Source organism: Chiloscyllium plagiosum, chromosome 28 (genome assembly GCF_004010195.1).
Source record: "Chiloscyllium plagiosum isolate BGI_BamShark_2017 chromosome 28, ASM401019v2, whole genome shotgun sequence".
NCBI classification, from domain to species: domain Eukaryota; kingdom Metazoa; phylum Chordata; class Chondrichthyes; order Orectolobiformes; family Hemiscylliidae; genus Chiloscyllium; species Chiloscyllium plagiosum.
The window spans coordinates 35,495,149-35,514,410 of NC_057737.1; the positions used below are offsets into that span (position 1 = coordinate 35,495,149).

At 40.1% G+C, this 19,262-nt stretch overlaps 1 protein-coding gene across 13 annotated transcripts in view; it reads left to right on the forward strand.

Annotated features, from left to right (window-relative positions):
- Nucleotides 1-19,262, forward strand: part of LOC122564112 (septin-4-like) — a 125,833-nt gene that overhangs the window by 91,403 nt on the left and 15,168 nt on the right. For 12 of the 13 annotated variants that reach the window (XM_043718685.1, XM_043718686.1, XM_043718690.1 and 9 more), the window contains 5 exons: nt 733-867; nt 2,304-2,421; nt 8,105-8,206; nt 9,368-9,464; nt 10,644-10,806. In XM_043718685.1, the coding sequence (XP_043574620.1) occupies nt 733-867; nt 2,304-2,421; nt 8,105-8,206; nt 9,368-9,464; nt 10,644-10,806 (615 nt within the window). Of the gene's footprint in view, nt 1-732; nt 868-2,303; nt 2,422-8,104; nt 8,207-9,367; nt 9,465-10,643; nt 10,807-17,676; nt 19,014-19,262 lie in introns of those variants that run through there. The other variant, XM_043718687.1, reaches the window with a different exon arrangement.

Genomic DNA, 19,262 nt, shown 5'->3' on the forward strand with positions numbered 1-19,262 from the left:
AAAGCGACAGCTTAGAAGAAGGTAGCATGGAGAGTTGGCTCTGTTTCAGCAATTAGAACATAACGCATGAAATTAAAAACTGTGTTCATCAACCTGAGTGATGAATAGCTTTCAAGATGTAAGAAAACATTGAGAAGTGACTTCTTGATCCTGTAACATTGCCACAGTGGTGTTACCATGGTATTAAACCACGTTCCTTCACTACAAGGCAGATTGTTTCTACTCTCATTACCCTTACTATATTGTATATCTGTCACTTGCCTTAATCTGTTATGGTATAATGTTGTACATGTTCCCTTTACTGTCACAACCCTTCAGATATTGTAGACTCCTGTCTTACCTCGATGCAAAGTTTTGTCAATAGTAAATCTTTTTGTTGTGTCATTAATTTGATCTCTCACTTTTGATACAGTGCTATTGAAGTCAGCTTTCCCAAGCTTTTCACGTTTCTGTGTCAGTGTGACCTGGAGCTATTGACTTTCACCATCCCCAATGTCACCATGCTATTAGCATCCCTCTCCTGATACCATAGAATCAATGATCATTCCCCTTCTCTGATGGAATAGGGACACCCCAGGCCATTTCAAACACATGCTGCTATTAACATAACTCTACATGATGAGAGACAAGTGATAGTAGTACCTGTTTTCCTTCCCCTCTCCCTTCTTACTGAATTGTATCTCTGTTTGCCAGTGTAACTTGTTGTGAATTTTGTTTTCATTTCTTCCTTAGTTGGAAGCCAATTGCTGATTACATAGACCAGCAGTTTGAGCAGTATTTCCGTGATGAGAGTGGTCTGAACAGGAAAAATATTGTGGACAACCGAATTCACTGCTGCCTTTACTTCATCTCTCCATTTGGCCATGGGTGAGCAGCCAAAACCATTCTGTAGACCTGATCTGACAGTCTTACTTCTCCAGTCCATTTACTCCTGACACTCTGAAAAATGCTTCCCCATTCAAACTGACTTGGGAATCTGCATGCAATTTGGAGTTGAGTTCCACTCTAGTATCTGTGACCCTAGTCAAGTAGCTAGTCGCTGTCTCTGAGCGGTTTTGTGACTGAATTACTGAAGTTCTACTGGTCACATGGGAGTTTCACCTTAGCATGAATAAAACAAAGATTGGAAGATATGAAGTACGAAAACACGAACACATATTGTTATGATAGTTGGATAGGAATAAGAACAATTGATGCAAATGAATGCTATTGTAAACTTGTTGAGAGTATGGATCAAAAAAAGGCCACTTTCTCAATGAACATACCTAGCCCACTGGCTATACATTTCAGAGATGCTAACATTTCTGTCCGAGGCCTGCTGCAGTGCTCCAATCTAGCCCAATGCAAGCTGGAGGAACAGCACCTAATTTTCCACTTCTACACTTTACAATCTTCAGGACTCAACACTGAGTTCAACAACTTCAGTCCATGAGCTCTGTCCACTATTTTGATTAGATCCCCTTACCCCATTAATGTCATGACTGCATAGATTTACTGTCAGCAGAGTTGACCAATGTTCTACTATTCATGCTGACAATTAATACTTATTCTGAATCTAAATCTCTTCCCTACTGCCACTTGTCTCTGCTCTGGTTACCCTCAGCATCTGTTCTACTTGCTTCTCCTCCCTGTTCATCAACCCAGTGAAAAACATAATTTCCAGACCCCTTCAGTTTTGAAAAAGATTTAATATAAACAGATTTGAAACATTAAATCTGTTTCTCTTTCCACAGATGCTGCCAGACCTGCCAAAACACTTCTTTTTTTGTTTTTATTTCAGATTCCCAACAGCTTCAGTATTTTATGTTTATATTGGGAATTGCAGTGTGCTTTCCACAACTAGTTGATGGAATCTCGTGTAATGTGCCAATGTCATGCCAACATGTGTGACTGGAGATTTTATTTTATTCAGTCTTGGGATGTGGGCATCACTGGCTAGGACAGCGTTTATTGCCCATCCCAGACAACAGTTAAGAGTCAACCACATTGCTGTGGGTCTGGAGTCACATGTGAGCCAGGCCAGGTAAGGATGGCAGTTTTCCTCCCTAAAGGGCTTTTCCAACAATTGACCCCAGAACATTACCTAGGTCTCGCGATTAACAATCTATTGATAATTCCACTAGGCCATCGTCTCCTATAAATATATGGCATTTAATCCTCCACGAGAGAAACCCCTCACAAGAAGTTTGAACACTATAAATAATGTTGTGATAGCTTTGAATTCTAATGTAAAACAACTCTGACAAATTGACAGCAGCAAGAACAGGGACTTTCTTGTGATTAAATTCTATTTGGTCTTGAAGGTTACGGCCATTGGATGTGGAATTTATGAAAGCTGTGCATAACAAGGTGAACATTGTACCACTCCTTGCTAAAGCAGACACACTGACTCCTGCGGAGGTTTCCAAAATGAAACCAAAGGTAAATGGATTGTTAATGTCAGCCACAACCAACGCAATGAGATGAAGCAAAATTGACATTCATGTTGGTCTCGGTTCTGAGGGCCACTCATTCCACTGTTTAGCAGCACAAATGGGTTAAGCTTAGAATTCGGTGTCATCAATTAGTGAATAGTCCTGAGGTAAGATGTACTCTGATCACTAAACAGCAATGTCATAGATCCAATTTTCATCTTAGCTCATTTGATGGATCTATCACTTGTGAATCAGAAGATACTGGGTGGAACTGGGTTTGTCTTAGTTTTCATTGATCACATGATAGTTGAAATTCCAAAGAGTGGCACAGGAGCATTATTGAGGCAAAGTTGATACCAATCCACAAGATGATTTTGGCGCAGATGGCCAAAAGCCTGGTCAGGTTTGAATGAGCATCCTACAAAAGGAAAGAGAGGTAAGGAGTCAGAGGTTATGAGAGTTTTCGAGCTTAGAACTCTTTTGCTAAATGTGGTGCTCGTTTTCTCTAGTTACAAACTGAGCAAAAAAGACACAATTCCTAATACATATTTAATGACTGTTTTAAAAACACATTAAACAGACCAACAAATTAAGCTGCTATGATTACATGACTTTAGCAATAACCTTCTAGAAACCTCCACAAAGTCGATATTAGCCAGACAATAAGGGCCAAGGTATCTTACGATGGGTCTGAAATGATTGCAATTGCATAATAACCTGACATTGGAATGTCTGTCTCTAATTTTTTTTCTTAAAAAAATTACGCAATAGAATTGCAATTTAAGTTGTGCTGATTATATTCTACTTGACCTCTGGAATGGGCCATATATAGTTGGCTATTCGTAATTGTTAGAGACCAGGCCAGACCCCCCCCCCCCCACCAAAACATTTCAAAAAGGTAGTCTGCACCCTAACTTTTCTAGTTGTTTTGAGTAAGTGTATAACGGATATTTCTGGAGTGATACAGCTGGTCAAAACCCGTCTGTTTAAACAAAACAGAATTTATTTCAGAGTGCCAAATAAAACACAAACAAAAGAGAACATAATACAAAATAACAATCTCTCCGAAAACCCAACAGATTATCCCAACTTAATGATGCTGTTCCAAATTCCAGCAACAATCTCCATAAACACTCCACTTCTTGGCAAAAAAGGCAAAATCAAACACACAATCTTGCAGGAGAGACAGAGAGATGGCAGACAGATTCAGCATGGAACACCATCCATGGAGCTGCTTCTTTGACCAGCAGCCTCAAAAACCGACCGCTTCTTAAAACCAAACCCTGAACTGGAAGAACTGGCCATTCCTCTTTCATTGTACAAGAGTCTCTTTTAAAACTTGAAAGTTTTTTGCCTGAGGCAGTATCTGTCAGGTATAATCAAATTGGCCCTAAAAGCCATCCAAACTAGACAACTGGAACCTCTAAGTTTATGATTACTCTGGTGGTGAAAAGAAACCCAAGGACAACATAACCTTGTTTAAGGAACAGCATTATCACACAATGTAAGCCTTTGTCTTGATGGTAACTGCCTTTATCCCTCCAGGCATCTAGGTCACATGTCTCCCGTTGTAGTGAAGCCAACTGCCTTTTAATCAGAGAATTTTGAAATAGCCATTAGTGAAGGTGTCAGTGCCATACCATTGATGTGCCAACAGCAATCACCACCCCTAACCCTGGCTACACTGGAGTAGCTTCTGGCCTGGAAAAAGCACCAAACAATCTTGGCTTTATGCTTTCTGCAAGTAAAATATTCTGTCAGTAAAATGGTAAAGCAGATGTTACATTTCAGCAAAATGCCCCCAGAAGACCTTTGAAGATTTTTAAACTGAACAATTTGCTCAATTTAACTTCTCAGTTTCTGGCTAGTCAATCAGCCAATCCCCACAAAGGAGTTCCTGACTATTAACTCCCATTACAGATTATTGGATCATATCTTAGGGGGCAATTAAATGTTTGATCTCTGGTATTTTTTTTTCACTTGTTACTAACCGAATAATCTCCACCTTTTTTTATTTTATCTCTCCCTGCATGTCTGAGTATGCTTGTCTGAGTTGTGAAGCATTCCTCCTCACATCCAACAGTGGGCAAAATAACTGGTTTAACTTGACCACTGTGTTGTTATGGTCCTTGCTCAGTTGGTGGACCCTGACTTTGTAAGGTTAAAACTGACTATCTGTTCACAACAGAAATTGGGCATCATGCCTGGCACTAGCTCAAATGAAACAGGCCATCACCCTGAAAATAAATAACATAAATCACTGGAAAAGCTCAGCAGGTCTGGCAGCATCTGTGGAGAGAAATCAGAGTTAATATTTTGGGTCGAGTGACCCTTCCTCATAAAACCTTAAGAGCCATTTTTATCTGACATCCAATTGTAAATGGGAGAATGACTGAATACCCCTTGACCTGGCCATGTCCTTTTATCAGAACACACACAACTGCTAAAAACTGAATACAATTTTTAAAATAACTTGCTCTCCCTATTCTCACCACTTATATGTAGCAAACTGTGATTTATTCTTCCTCCTTTGTTAAAACAGTGGAGGTGTATTTCCTGCATTCGCTGTGATTTGTAAGGAGCAGATAAATAATGGGATAATGTTAAGACAGATGTGGGCGTTATATTTCACACACTTAGACAGTGGGGAGGAGTTTTCAGCACAGGCATGTTTGCAAACATTTAAGGATAGATCAATTCATAAGGGATAAAGGCATTATTCAACTCGTAACAACCTACATACAAAGCAAGATACCAATTAAACAGTGCTACTGTCTTTAAATGGAGTCCAAATGTCTAAAGCTAGAGTTAACAGTCTCGAGTTTTTGTTGATTGGCCAGCCAGTAGTTCAAAGTCTCTTTAAAAATCTCATTTAATGTTTAATGTTTTCTGAGGAAGTTTTGTCAAAATGTAACTTCAGCTTCACTGTTTTGGCAAGTGAGCAACAAAGGTGATTACTTGCATAGGGCACAAATGTAGGTTGTTGCCTGTTTATTTTTACAGGCAGAGGCTTTTCCGTTGTAACCTGGAAGTTAAGTCTTTTGATGTTGTCAATATTGTATAGAGCACCATTGACCCCTTAACTGATTTATTTCAAAATCTACCTATCTCAACCACTAATATACGTACTGCCTTCTGCAATGAAGAATTCCATTGATTGATACTCTCAGAAGAAATTTCTCCTCATCTGTCTTTAAGTGGGTGATCCTTTATATTGAAATTCTGCTCCCCTACAAGGGGCAACAACTTTTCCGCATCTATCCTGTCAAGACCACTAAGAATAATGCGTGGTTCAATAAGGCCACCTCTCATTCTTCTGAACTCCAATGTGTATAGGCCCAACCCACTGAACACCTCATGACAAATCCCTCCAAACCTAGGGTCAATCTAATAAACCTTCTCTTGACTGCCTCCTATGCCAGTATATTTTTACCTGGATGAGGGGTGCAAAGCTGGTGGATTTCGAGTGGCTTGTGTAGCTCTAGCAGGACCTCCCTATTTACCATTACATTTGAAATAAGGTCTACAGTCCCTTTGCCTTCCCAATTACCAGCTGAACTTGTACATTAACTTCGTGATTTAGGTATGAGGAGTTTCAAATCCCCCACTGCTGTCATTCTTCACTTAATTTTCGCTCCTGTACTCTTCTGCCAAAGTGCATTGGAGCCAAAGTGCATATTCCCACATTATATTCCACCTCCAAGTTTTTGCCCATTCATGTGACCTGTCTATATCCTTCTGCAGAATCTTTGTGTCATTCCTCACCACTTGCTTTTCACTTATTTGCCTCAGTCTTCTATTAGTTAGCTAATTTTCTATTCATGATCATTTACTATCCTAACATCATTGTCTCATCCTATTAAGTAATCTAATGGTTATAGTAATTTTTCAAATGCCTTCTGGATATTCAAATATATAATCCACTGGTTTCCCCTTTATCCTGCTTGTTGCTTCCTCAAAGAATCCTAATGAATTTGCCAGGCATGATTTCTCCTTTGTGAAGTCATGCTGACTCTGCCTGATTATATTGTGCAGTTCAAAATCCTCTGCCATTGCAATCTTAATAATCAGCTCTAACATTTTCCTCATAATAGATGTTAAGCCAACTAGTGTAATTTTGTTTCTTTCCTCTTTTGAATAAAAGTGTCACATTGGAAGTTTTCCAGAATCTAAGGATGATTGAAAAAGTACTACCAGTACATCCACTATCTCTCTGGCTCCTTCCTTTAATGTCTTTGGATTCATTCTTTCAGGTCTAAAGACTTACCAGCCTTTAGCCCCATTAATTTCCTAGTACTTTTTTTTCTAATAGTTGTATTTATGTCCTCTCTACACTATTTTTTATTTCTTGACTACTTATTCAATATTTTTGGATTGCTATTAATGTCAACTACCATGTAGACTAATGTAGTCAACAATAACCGGTGAAGAGCTGAAAATGTATTGCTGGAAAAGCGCAGCAGGTCAGGCAGCATCCAAGGAACAGGAGAATCGACGTTTCGGGCATAAGCCCTTCCTCAGGAAGCCTTGCCCTCAGCTCGAATTATCAGCAACATGGTGACTGCCAGGAATCAGGTGACACGCTAATTCCTGAAATGTCAACCCAATGCTTTCAAATTTAATTTGAATCCTGGGATTTTTTTAGTTGGGCTCTAATAGAACTTAATGAAGTCAGAAAAGAAACCCTGTGCAAGTTCTGTTTGTCAGAAGGTAGCAGTGTCGAGGAATGGATTTCTTTCAGTTGCAGGCAATGAGTATCAAAATCAAGCTAGCTATGGGCAACATGGTGGTTCAGTGGGTAGGACTGCTGCCTCACAGTGCCAGAGACTGGGTTCGATTCCTTAGCTGTAGGAGTTTGCACATTCTGCCTGTGTCTGTGTGGGTTTCCTCCAGATGCTCTGGTTTCCTCCCACAGTCCAAAGATGTGCAGGTCAGGTGAATTGGCCATGCTAAATTGCCCATTGTGTTCAGGGATGTGGAGGTTAGGTGCATTAGTCTGGGGAAATACAGGGTAGGGGAATGAGTCTGGGCAGGTTACTGTTCGGAGGGTCAGTGTGTGCTTGTTGGGCCAAATGGCCTGTTTCCGCACTGTAGGGATTCAATGATTCGATTAGTTGCTGAATAGAGGGACCTCTACACAGATCCACTTCTAACTGATAGTGCTGTGCTGTTCTACTTCCCAAACCGCCATGCTATAGTTTGACCGTGCAAGATTGTTAATGACTATTAAATTGTTTCGTATTGCCATGGAAATATTTCCAGCTCCAACCGTATAAAGAATGTGACTCACTAGTTGAACATCTGCTTTTATAAGTTGGTTCTACCATCATTAAATAACTGAACCCTGTTAGCAAATGATGGGGAAAAAATTCATTCAACCCTAAATACACAGCTTGAAGCCAATCAAGACTCATTGAGACAATTGGATTTGCTGAAGATTACTTAGCCTATGCAAGAGTGTACTGTGTGAGCTATAAGTGGAATGTTCATTTGTCACAGAATGGTGACTTTAGCTGCATCCCCCACCAGTAGGTGACATGAGTTTCTGCTCATCAAATAGGGAACTCAAAATTGCGTATATTCAAGCTTCAGTTCATAATAAAGATCCAACAAGCTCTGTTTCACTTTTAAAGAGTTGAGCTGCCTTTTCTAGTTACATTTTCTAACATTTTCTAACATTTTCTCCTCAGATCCGTGAGGAAATCAAATTCTACGGGATCAAGATCTACCAGTTCCCAGAATGTGACTCTGATGAGGATGAAGAATTTAAACGACAAGATCAGGAACTGAAGGTGAGGAAGATTTAATGGGGAGTGTCTGTTGAATGTCTTCAGCTATGCCACTACCCAGGTCTGCAGAGTCCTATATAGTTGCTAGGCTGGGTCAGATGCAGATGGTGAGCAAACCAACAACAAGGAAAAACATATTTGACCTCACTGTTGCCAATCTGCCTGCCAGAAGTGAATTTGTCCATGATAGTATCAATAGGAGTGACCATTGTTTTTTTTTTGTGTGTTGGTGATGGACCGGTCTTCACATTGAAGATACTTTTCATCATGATGTGTAACATTGCCACCATGCTATTGGGATAGACTTTAATGTGTCTTGCAACTAAAGTATGGGCAACCATGAGGGATTGTGAGACATCACTAACAGTATAATTGCCATCAATAACCAGTAATCTCAAAGCTCAGCATACCTCTCACTTATCAGACCAACAAGCCAAGGACCAACCGTGGATCAAAGGAGATTGCAGGACTTCATGTCAACAGCAGTGGCAGGCATATCTAAAAATGGAATGCCAACCTGATATAGTTCTAATGCAGGACTCCTTCCATTCCATATAGCAGAAGCAGCATGCAATAGCAGGATGCAAGATCAACATCCTAGATGTTACCATTGACCAGAAACTCAACTGAACCTGCCACTTAAAGCTAACAATTCTGTGGCAAATGACTCACCAAGTATCTTCCCAAAATTTGTCCACCATCTACAGGGCACAAGTCAGGGATGTGCTGAATACTTTCCACTTACCTGGATGAATGCAGCTCTAACAACACTTAAGAAGCTCAACACTATCCAGAATAAAGCAACCAGTTTGACTGACACCCCATTCACTAGCACTAATATTCATTCCCTCCACCAACTGGATGGCTGTAGTTTGAGAGGTCCATTTGCCACCAGTTCTCTATGGCATTAGAGATGGGCAACAAATGCTGGCCTAGTCATGCTTACCTTTGATGAGAAAATAAAAAAAAATTGGAATATATACATGGCATCTGTGTGTTTTTTTTTGTAATATGGTCATTAATCTCCCTCTGTGACTCAATTCTGTATCGCCCTGCTTGGTAGTCAATGCTGTGGATTTTCCCTCCAACAGAAGTATTAAAATTCAAAGCAATGTATTAGTTTCAATTTTTTCTTTTAATCTGGCCTTTAACATTCCCTTCCAGGACAGCATCCCATTCACTGTGATCGGTAGCAACACTGTGGTTGAAGCCAAAGGAAGGAGAGTTCGGGGCCGACTGTATCCCTGGGGTATTGTCGAAGGTAATTGTATTTTTAAAAAGGTTTATTTAATCTAAATATTGTCTTGCACCTCTGCTTAAGGGAAAAACACAAAGTGATTTAGCTGGATCAGTGCCATAGTCTGTCCAGCCATGTCCACATCCCACATTGCAAAGAATGTATGATCATGCTAGAGATGGTCCAGAAGAGATTTACAATGATGTTTCCGGACTGAAGAATTTTCACTCCAAAAAAGATTGGATAGGCTACAGTTATAGGACTAAGGCTGAAGTGTTTATAATTGAGGATCCCAGATAGAGCAGTTGGAAGGATCTTATTTCCCTTTAACAGAGTGATCATCAGTTCTGTTTCTCTCTCCAATTATGTTACCAATTCTACTGAGTTTCTCCAGCACTTTCTGCTTTTATTTAAGAATTCAAATATATGCAGTGCTTTTAAAATAGGATTTACAGCTTTCCACTAATTTACTGAATCCTACCCTAGTAATTCACCTGCAATTGGGTCTCAAAGTATGTCATTTTAGACCACGCCTTTATAAGGAGTTACGAAGCAGTGCCTTTAAAGTGAAGCTAGGTTAAACACAGCTTCCTCCATATTACCACTTAATGATTACCGTCTAGAGACCACACTGCTACTGGGCAATGCCTTGGGGCAAAATACTATACAGTTCTGCCAAGACCAGTATGTAAATTTCCCATCTAGACTTCCTCTATGCTGGAGAGGCCCATCACAGTGACTTGGGTTTGATGTATGTCCGATCTTTTCCAAGCTCCCTTGGTAGCAGTCTTACCTGAATGAAATGGTAGTGGGACTTGAGCTTTAACCTCATCTAACACTACACATAGCACTGAGGAAAGGTGGGTTTGTTGAAAGTGTTAGCCTTTGGATGTGATGAAAACTGAGGCTGTCCCTTTTCTGTTTCCGTGGAAGTTAAAGGTTCTGTGGAGCTATTTAAGGAACAATAGAGATTTCCTGATCTTTTGACCAATGATTTGCACTCAATGATGCCATTAATATCAAATTAACCAGTCATTTGTCTCATTGTGTTTGTGGGATCTTGCTATAATGCAAACTAGCAATGCATTAACTAACCCACATAACAAAAATGAGTGCACAATGATAAGCTTTGCACCACTCAGATCTATCTGTTAATGTATAAATCATGACTACTTATACTTTCTATGCTGTTCCTCTTTGCAGTGGAGAATCCAGCTCACTGTGACTTTGTGAGGTTACGAAATATGTTGATTCGAACACACATGCAGGACCTGAAAGATGTGACACGTGACGTGCACTATGAAAACTACCGAGCACAATGCATCCAGAGTATGACCAGGATGGTGGTGAAAGAACGGAACAGGAAGTAAGTTCATTTATTTTTACATCAATTGAATGAGTGAATACATTAAGTCAAAAAATGCATCACGCGTATTTTTGTGCGGGGGGAGGGTTCTATGATTGCAAACTCTTGCGATCATGACCTTTATAATTCTGTCATGGTAGAGTGAGAAATTTAATCCAATAAATCAATTAACTTGTGGGATAATACCAGAAAAAAAACAGTGAAAACTGTTAGTTTTTGGTGCAAATGAGAATTTGTTTGTGTCTTTGAGGGTCAGTGGAAGGCTCCTTTCCACATAGCAGTGATTCTTGATCAAGGGACTCAAAGGGTATCGAGTGTGTTGTAAGATGATTCTCATCACACTTGCCTTCTGTCAAAGAGTAAATTTGCTGCCACCATTCTCCTGACGTTGGGACTGATAGGGCTAGACTGATCTAGAGGAAAACTACAAGGTAGTTTAACGAATAGAAGCTCTTGTCTTAAAGAAGATGCAGTTTATTGCATGACGGCAACTAGGTACAAGATACATTAGTCTGACAGACTTTGTTACTGAAAATAAGGTCAAACCTAAATGGTAGACCTACCTCCTTTGAGATTCAGAGCTGTTTTACTACCCGAATCCTTATGACACCTCCTGTTGTGTAATCCTTGATGTACTCCTCAGTATTAATCCTATCAGAGCCTAAAACCTCCCAGAAAAATGGTGGTGTGGCCACAGTCAGGTCAGCTATGGTATTATTGAGAGAGTTAGAAGGCTTGAGGGGCTTCTAATTCATATGTTCATATGCTAGATTGTCCTTCTGGGAAGAGAATTTGCTGTGTGTGCCTGGTCTGACATATACATCACATCAGTTATGCACTGTTATGTCTCTCAGTATGTCTTTTAAGAGACATGCTCACAATGTCATCTTCATATCATAGTGTGTCACCTGAGAGGATAAAAGTCTCAGACTCTTCTCTTGAGTCAGGCCACTTGGAGCATGTCATGCTAATAGATACATGCTATCATGAGTAAAGTGGAACAATCCGACAAAATCTATAACGTGAGTTTGTTATACTGACCCAAAAGCTGCCCAGTTTATCTTGACACCTGAAAAGTGTGTGGCACCAAAGGGCATTGGGCACACGTACAGAAAATCCACTCACAAAGGCCAAGTCAGATCCCAGAAGAAAACAGGTGAACAAGATAGTGTAGCACCGCAACACTAGCAGCAAGGGATGTGTTCAGATGATGGAACCATGAGATTCAGAGTCAACCAAGTGAAAGGCACAATTCAAATGGTGCCTGTATTTTCCATGCTGTTAATCTCATGTATCATGTCAATGGAATAAAGTGATCATCGGTTTTCACAACCATTAACACATATGTCCTGAAAAGTTAAAATGACACATCCTAAAAGCTTAATGCAACACAATTGCTTGCGCTAACATTTCATCATTCACATCCTGAAAGTCACGTACCTGAGCAAATGGTGCTCCATAGTACAACCTACAAGAGACTTTCTCAGTCTATAATGGATGACTAATTCCATGCATTGGCAGAATCACACTGTGGTTTCAGTACAGAAGCTCAAATTGATTTCCTGCAATCTTCTACCTGGTAAACATGAGCAGTCCAGTAGTGTCAGGATTACTGTTACGCACAGAGCTCTGTATAATCTCATACATGAGATTCAATCTGCACTCACTGTGGTGAACAGACCACTTAAAATGCAATCAAATCAGTTAAAGATCTGAAATGTCTGTCCCCAGACTGCTTCAATACAATCACCAATTTTAAGGGTGATAAGGGTGCGCCACAAGGGATGGTACAATCTCATTTATTTATCCTCCACAGAAGTGCATTTTGCATTTTTGGGAGAAGTTCCAAGTAGAACTGATGAGAAGGACTGAAGCTGTGTAATTTGAAGGATTGATTGTCACATGGATTGGTGTAGCTCCATCACATGCATTTTAAAGGATGATAAGGCTCCATTCCCCAGCCTTCTCACCGTAGCTGTTGATATCTTTACTAATCAAGAACCTTGTCTTAAATACATTCAATGACTTGGATTCCACAGCCTTTTGTGATAGAGTTCCACAGATTCACCATCCTCTGGCTAAAGAAATTCCTCTTCATCTCTGTTCTAATGGGTTGTCCCTTCACTTTGATGCTGTTCTCCCAGGTCCTAGTCTCTCCTACTAGTGGAAACATCTTCTCTATTTCCACTCTATCTGGCCCTCTCAGTATCTGTAAGTTTCAATGAGATCTCCCCTCGTCCTTCTAAACTCCATTGAGTACAGACCCAGAATCTTCAACTGCTCCTCATAAGCCAAGCTTTTCAACCCCAAAATCATTTTTGTAACCCTCTTCTGGACCACTTCAAGGCCAGCACATCCTTAGCTATGGAGTCTAATACTGCTCACACTACTCCAAGTGCAGTCTGACCAGAGCTATATACAGCCTCAGCAGTACATCCCCACTATTGTATTCCAGCCATCTTGAAATGAATGTTAACATTGCATTTGCCTTAACTGCCAACTGAACCTGTATGTTAACCTTAAGAGAATCCTGAACTAGGACTCCTGACTCCCTTTGTGCTACAGATTCCTGATGCCTTTCCCTGTTCAGAAAATACTCTATTCTTCCTATCAAAGTGCATAATCTCACACTTTCCCACATTATAGTCCATCTGTCACTCCTTTGTACATTCTCCTAGTTCATCCAAGTCCTTCTGCAATCTCCCTGCTTCCTCCATCCTGTCTGTGTGTCATCTACAAACTTAGCAACAAATTCCTTCGTTAACGTATCACGTGAATATTTGTAGACCTGGCAATACACCATTGACCTCCACTAGTCACTCACTGCCCCCCTGAAAAAGACCCTTTCTTACACTCTCTGCCTTCTGCCAGTCAGCCAATCCTCTATGTATGCCATGGGCTCTTATGGCACCATAAGAGCATGCCTAGATCCAAGATGCCTCAACCTGTCACTAAAAATTTGTTCACATAAATATTGACGCTGAAAGAATTGTAAATTTAAGGGCAAAATTGCATTCCAAGCTGGATGCAAAATATGGATACCAGCTTGTCCATCTAGCACAAGAATCCCAAGAACACTCAACATTTAGGATGCCTTTGGAATGATTTTGTTTCTAAATCAAAATAATAACGAGCAATAGATCAAGACTTATTCAAATAGAGCATGGATAGGACAACTGAAAACATTTATCTAGCTCATGGATGTGGATCAGACCACAACCTCACCTACTGATGGCAGAAAGCCCCCAACATAGATTTAACAGTATTTAAGTACACAGTACTGTCAGCCAAATAAACACTTACGGGACAATTTGCTCCATTCATGAAGGCTGTCTCTGTCCAAGTTAAATAGAGGATGTGAAACAAATTCTGGCCTCATACGATAACAAGGATTTGCGATGTTACCTTGGATTTTTACATTTCTGTTTCCCATGTAATCTTGCAGTACCCGACCACAGGAAAGACATAATTCTCAAAGTGGATGCATCACAAAAAGGCTAAGCAAACTTTTCTGATATCAAGAGAAATATTTAGCTCCGGTATTTGGCATCCTGTAATTTCACACCCACTGATTTAGTGAGAAATTCATAATTGAAACATTTAAGATGGTTGAAATGACCTGCTGTAAACTGCTCACAAATGCATCTATTAATCTGAGTGAGGATATGGCACTTCAGTCAGACACAAGGATGATTATATCTGACACACTGACCTGATTATCCAATACACACAAAGAACAAAATATTTTCTTGATTGACACATGGATTCTCTTGATTGTGAAACTGAAAATGATTGATTAGATTTTAGGCAGAATCAGTGTGAGCAGTTGCTGTCAGCAGTTGGTGAAGATGACTACCTACAAGAGTTGCAAAAGACCATTATCCATGAATAACTCAATAGCAGTAAAGAAGTAGCTGGAAACAATTATTATTTTGACTATACAGAGTTGAACCTGGTATGTCCTGGTATGTCATTTCCAAGGTAAATAAGCCCTAATGCCTTTATGCCAGGATATCAGCCATGCTATAGCAGGGACACATTGGGATTGAATGCACCAAATGCGAGCATGAGAGTGTGCACTGACCAGAGATGGATAAGGATGTTCAATAACTCATAAATTTGTGTGAGATATACCAAAAGGATCAACCCCAAAACTAACAGAGCTTTTATGTCCAGGTGATGTTTTATTGACTCCTTGGAGGAAATAGGCAACAGGTCAATTCACAGTGTATAGGGAAGACTACATCCTTGTTTGGATTACTTCTCTAAATTTTCCATCATTCAACAACCTAGCAACGCAAAGAATGTAATTATCACAGACACAATGACCACTATCTTCAGTTTATTCAGTTTCCTATAACAGCGTATCTGACAATGGAACACAATTTGTCTAGTCAAGTGATTCAAGACATGCACACAAAAGTGGAGAGTGACCCATTGGATATTGTCACTCCACTATCCACATTCAAAAGGTCCAGTACAATGTATGATACACATGATAAAATCTATGAGTGTAAACAAGAAAACAAGATTTCTACATTGCATGTAACACCAATGGGGAGACTATAATCTCCAGCACAACTAATGCTCAGAAAGCAAGTGAATGACTTTGCCTAGCAACCAATTGTCTAATCATTTCCAAACAGATGGCATTCTTTTTCGTTCTCTTCCATCTGTGAAGGACATACACAACAATCAAGCAGACAGTGAACTACCAATCCATTGCACTGGACACAGTGTCAGAGTTAGAAATACAAATACATGGGTATCAGCAAAGAATTCTAGAACATACAACCATCCCAGATCATGCAAAGTCATTACTGATCATGAAGTTACATCTGAAAAGACCAGAAGCCAGTAGTTATGTTATGTGTCACAGTAGTGACACGCTCATGATATCATCACTATATCAAAGCACGTGATTTAGGGGATACGGGTGTCAATCTCCATCTTATCTCAAGCCACTTGCTGATGGAAGCATACTGCTTTTTGTAATTGAATCACGTAATGCAAGCCCAGACACACGTGTCTGTGAATGTAATACTTAATTACATTAATAAGTGGTAATAAACATCTGTTTGTTCAATACCATGTTACCAATCTATGTCCTAGTTTCTTACTTTTCAAGGGACAACACCAGCATTGCTTCAGCAGGTCAAGAAACACTGTAGAAAGCAAAAGCTCCATCAAGTCCCACACATTGTGACTAATGCCTCACGGACTTGTTGAATAAAAGCTGACTTGTCAGTGTCACCCACAATCAGACAACCAATTAAATAAATGCCTAGGATTTTGTTTTGATGTTGAAGTGAAATGTACCTTTTTGTTTTGTCTCTATGATAATGTGATTAGGTTTTGGTCACCATCATGTTGGAATATAAAGGAAAGTGATTGGGTGATACGTAGATTAGATATGTAGATTAGATCCCAGCTGTGTGTGCCGGAATCAAACCCCTCTGTCTGGTGACTGTAATGTTGTGTGAAATGAGCAATTTGTCAATCTCACTGCAATAGCAACAGGACAGGTGGTGTAGAAGATGGAAAATTGTCATATTGTACAGTTGAAATTGAGTCTGTGGTAAAGCATGTTCTTTGGGCTGTGCAGAAGGAAATAGATCATTCATGACCTACCTGATCTGAAGCTGATATTCTATGGATTATATTTTTTTAAACTCTTGACCTAATATCATATATTTACAATAGAAACAATTGCCTATAATATATTTATTTGTCATGTTGCGTAATTCCCCACTTTGGTAAATTGGCTGACTTAATTAAACTTAATATTTCAAAGCAAGACTTGTACACTTAATGGCAAGGTCCAAAGGAGTGTTGCTGAACAAAGAGACCTTGGAGTGCAGATTCATAGCTCCTTGAAAGTAGAGTCACAAGTAGATAGGATAGTGAAGAAGGCGTTTGGTATACTTTCCTTTATTAGTCAGAGCATTGCGTATAGGAGTTGGGAGGTCATGTTATGGCTGTACAGGACGTTGGTTAGGCTAATTTTGGAATAATGCATGCAATCCTGGTCTCCTTCCTATTGGAAGGATATTGTGAAACTTGAAAGAGTTCAGAAGGATTTACAACGATGTTGCCAGGGTTGGAGGATTTGAGCTACAGGGAGAGGCTGAACACGCTGGGGCTGTTTTCCCAGGAGCGTCAAAGGCTGAGAGGTGACCTCATTAGTGGTTTATAAAATCATGAGGGGCATGGGTAGGATATATAGACAAAGTCTTTTCCCTGGGGTGGGGGAGTCCAGAACTAGAGGACATAGGTTTAGGATGAGAAGGGAAAGATATAAAGGGTACGTAAGGGCAGCTTTTTCATGCAGAGGGTGTTACGCGTATGGAATGAGCTGCCAGAGGAAGTGGTGGAGGCTGGTAAAATTACAACATTTAAAAGGCATCTGGATGGGTATATGAACAGGAAATGTTTAGAGTGTTATGGGCCAAGTGCTGGCAATGGGACTAGAATGGGTTGGGATTCTGGTCGGCATGGACGAGCTGGATCAAAGGATCTGTTTCCGCGCTGTACATCTCTATGACTCTATAACTAGTATACCTGCCTTCCTAAACTTTTCTAAAGCTTTCCAGATCTTTAAAGATCTGTTTTCAATGACAGCTTTCCTATTTTAAAGAACCTCTTTCTTTTTCTCTCAATTTGTCTTTCTCACTTTTACTGTGTCTCGTACATAAGCAGAATTAAGTACTTTGGGCTTGAGGTATTTTGATAACTCGGACAAGCTAACAAATTGCTTATTATGTAGACTGGAAAAAATAACTTAGCCTATGTGCCTCTTTAAACCTTTGTAAGAATGCACTTTGCCGAATGAAAACATTAAAGCGTGTATTTTTTTCTAAATCCTTTCAGTGGAAAATGGTCCCAAAATTCTGAAACATGACAGCCAATCAATCAGTGGGAAGAATCCATGGCATTTGACAGCAGAGATGGTGTTAAACAGTGTGATCACATCAAGAGATAGCTAAAGTGAAATACCTCTCAAGATGGCATGAATGACAGAGAAATGAAATGAGAACTTTGTTGTCTGGCAATACCAAATAAACATCGACAATCCCTGATAAGAGTTTGAAGGACATTGTCAGACTGTTTGAGAGGTCCAGAGCTGCAACGACCCTCTGACTACAGTCCAGGCTTTAATCAGTTTCTTGTTAGATATCAAAAGAACAGAAACTGTGCATTTTCTCTTGAGCAAGAAATAAATTAGACTCTGTTGCCTTTGGTTGTGTGTTACGAGAGTCTGCCCAGAGTGATATGTAGTTTGAGCAGATTAGCTGAGGATTACTGGCCACAAAGGCCATGAGTTATTGAAATTCAGAATCACAGATGTGTCACAGTATAGAAGAAGGACAATCGGCCCATCGTTCCTGCAATTAATTGAGCACAAACACTGATACTGAAACCAGCAGCTGTGACCAGTCTATAAGCAGAGACAATGATGGTAGCCCCAGTCACTTGTCTTTGTTTAGGACCTTTTGTTGTACAAAAACATCAAAAAAATAACATCCTGGACATTCCATTTTCTCCTTCATGATTTTACTTTTATCATTTAAAAGAAAAGGATGAATAAACTACTCTCTGGCCCAACACCTTTTCCCACTGTTGTGAGCTGAACTAACTTTTAACAGCCAAAGTCACATCCCACACCCTGCCCCACCAGCAAAGTCCAATCTTAGCTCTATCACTGATTTTCTCCCACTTTTGGTAACATTACTCACCTCCGCCTCAAGTTCATCCATCATTTTATCCATGCCAATGTGATATCTGAGCTTAAATATTCTAATGGTCCCTCAAAAGATCACTTCACCCAAAGGCTTGTAGCTTGCTCCCTTCATCCAGTGCGGCTTTATTTTAGCCAATGCCTCATTTAAAATGCTCGCCCATGCTTAAATTCCTACCTTTACATCGGCTCCCCCCATCTCCAAAATTTCTTTTCCTCTAAATTGGATCTTCAGTGTCTTGTACATTCTTTTCCTCACCTCCTAACCACCTAGACCTCTACCACTGTCCCCTCCCCTATCTCCCTGCATTTTCCTCTGTGTTGCTGGTCATGCCTAATGAACTATCACCCTAAATACCACTGTCACTCCTCCTGATTGCTTCCTCTGAAACTGACGAACGGTGGTCATTGTTTTCCCTTTTACCTCTGAGTACCACAGGATGGTTCTCCTTGCAAGGCAATGAGGCAGAAAACTCAAAAAGGGATCATGCTGTAAGGTTGAGTGAAATAGGAGTTGATGGGAAGGGTGAGAGCAGTAACAAATTAAAATTACTATACATGGATGCACAAAGCATTAGAAATAAGATGGATGAGCTTGAGGCTCATTTGGAAATTGGCAGATACGATATTGTGGGGATAACTGAGACGTGGCTTCAAGTGGACAGGGCCTGGGAAATGAATATTCAAGGTTACACGTGCTATCATAAGGACAGACTGA